General features: G+C 46.6%; 1 protein-coding gene across 1 annotated transcript in view; it reads left to right on the forward strand.

The window, feature by feature from the left end:
• The window catches only part of Nipsnap2 (nipsnap homolog 2), a 38,546-nt gene that overhangs the window by 32,406 nt on the left and 4,485 nt on the right, over positions 1-1,655 (forward strand). Inside the window, exon 8 of the mRNA XM_021162400.2 lies at positions 1,153-1,247. Within this exon, the coding sequence (XP_021018059.1) occupies positions 1,153-1,247 (95 nt within the window). The remainder of the gene's footprint in view (positions 1-1,152; positions 1,248-1,655) is intronic.

Raw genomic sequence — 1,655 nt, forward strand, 5'->3', positions numbered from 1 at the left:
AAAAAAAAAAAAAAAAAACGGACTCTCAGCAGCCATCAGTGTCAGTCACTGTTCAGCTAGGAGCAGGACTCGCATACCTCCCCTCCGCCACGCCGGGGTTTTGTCTGCCTTGAGCTTTTGCAGGTCTTGTGCTGTCACAGTCTCTGTGAGTTTGTGCAAGCATTTCCAATTTATGTCTAGGAGACGGTTTCCCTGAAGTCATCCACCATCACCGCCTCTGGCTCCCACAATCTTTCTGCTCCCCTAGTGCATAGATCCTTGCGTTTTTATGTTTATAGAGACTCCATAGGACTGGACACTCCAAAGCACCCTACTCTCTGCTCTTGACCAGTTGTGGGTCTGTGTTAATTGTCATCTACAAGAGAAGCTCAGGTGAGGGTTGAGCGAGGCGCTGATCTACGGGCCTGGCATAAGTCATTCTATTGCTGTGTCCACTTAACAGAACAATAGTAGAGGCTGTCCTCAGCAGTAGTGTCAAGTGTGGATTCCTCTTGTAGAATAGGCCTTAAATCCAACCAGGAAGTAGACGATTGTCCCATAACGCTGGTGCCACCCTTATGCCAGTGGACATAGATTGTGAGGAGAGTTAGCATAGATTGCAAAGTTAGCCATGAAGCAGTTCCTTATAACACATCTCCTCCCCTTCCTGTTTATATCAAGTGTTATTTGCTACTAATAATAAACAGAAGTGGCCTTATATTGCTGTTTTCATTTTTGGAAAGTCAAGATTAAATATTATCTACTTCTCACAAAAATAATCAGCCTTCTAAGAACTGAGGGGAAATGACTATGAGGTCACTGGGCTATATATGTTCTAGGCTAGCCTAGGGTACCGAAGAAGCTCCTCACTTCCCCTCAAAACCAAACAAAATTCAAACTTGATTGTATTTAATAACGTGACAAGTGCTAAACCAGTCTTCATTCCTAACAGCTGGCTGAGTGGAGAACATAGTCTGACTCTTTGCTGTGCCTGGAAAGGGCCTCAGTACGTAGCACAGGCTAGCCTGGACTCACTGTATAGCCCAGGTTGCTCTCTAACTTACTGCAGATCCTCCTGCCTTTGCTTTCAAGTGCTGAGATTCGAGGTGTACATGAGCGCCCCCAGTGCCTCCTGACTCTCCTTAACTGTCGGACACTGCTCTTCTCTCACAGGGCCCGGGCCATTCGCTTTAGACAGGACAGTAATGAGGCAGTTGGGGGATTCTTCTCTCAAATTGGGCAGCTATATATGGTGCACCATCTTTGGGGTATGTGTATTTTTCCTTCTTTTGTGATTTGCTGGGATTGAAGAATTCATTACTAGTTAAATTGGAATGGTGGGATAAATCTTTACTCCTTGAGAACCTTAGACGATATAGGAAAGGCAAGCATGGGGGGGAAGGCTGGTAAATGCTGGCCTATCTAGAAAAAGGCCAATAGCAAGAGGTCGGTGGATTCACAGCTTATAAACAGGGACAGGTTGGGATGAAGTCATATGTGGTAGCACATGCTAATAGTTCCAGCGCTCAGGAAGCTGAGTCAGGAGGATTGAGAGTTCACCATCAGCACGGACTGCATGGCATGTTCAAGACCAGCCTTGAGCTAGAAAGCAAGCCAGGGTCAGAAAAATGGGCTGCTGGGGAGGGTGTGGGGCATTGGGGGGTGGGGGACAGGAG

The sequence above is a fragment of the Mus caroli genome, chromosome 5 (assembly GCF_900094665.2).
Source record: "Mus caroli chromosome 5, CAROLI_EIJ_v1.1, whole genome shotgun sequence".
NCBI lineage: Eukaryota > Metazoa > Chordata > Mammalia > Rodentia > Muridae > Mus > Mus caroli.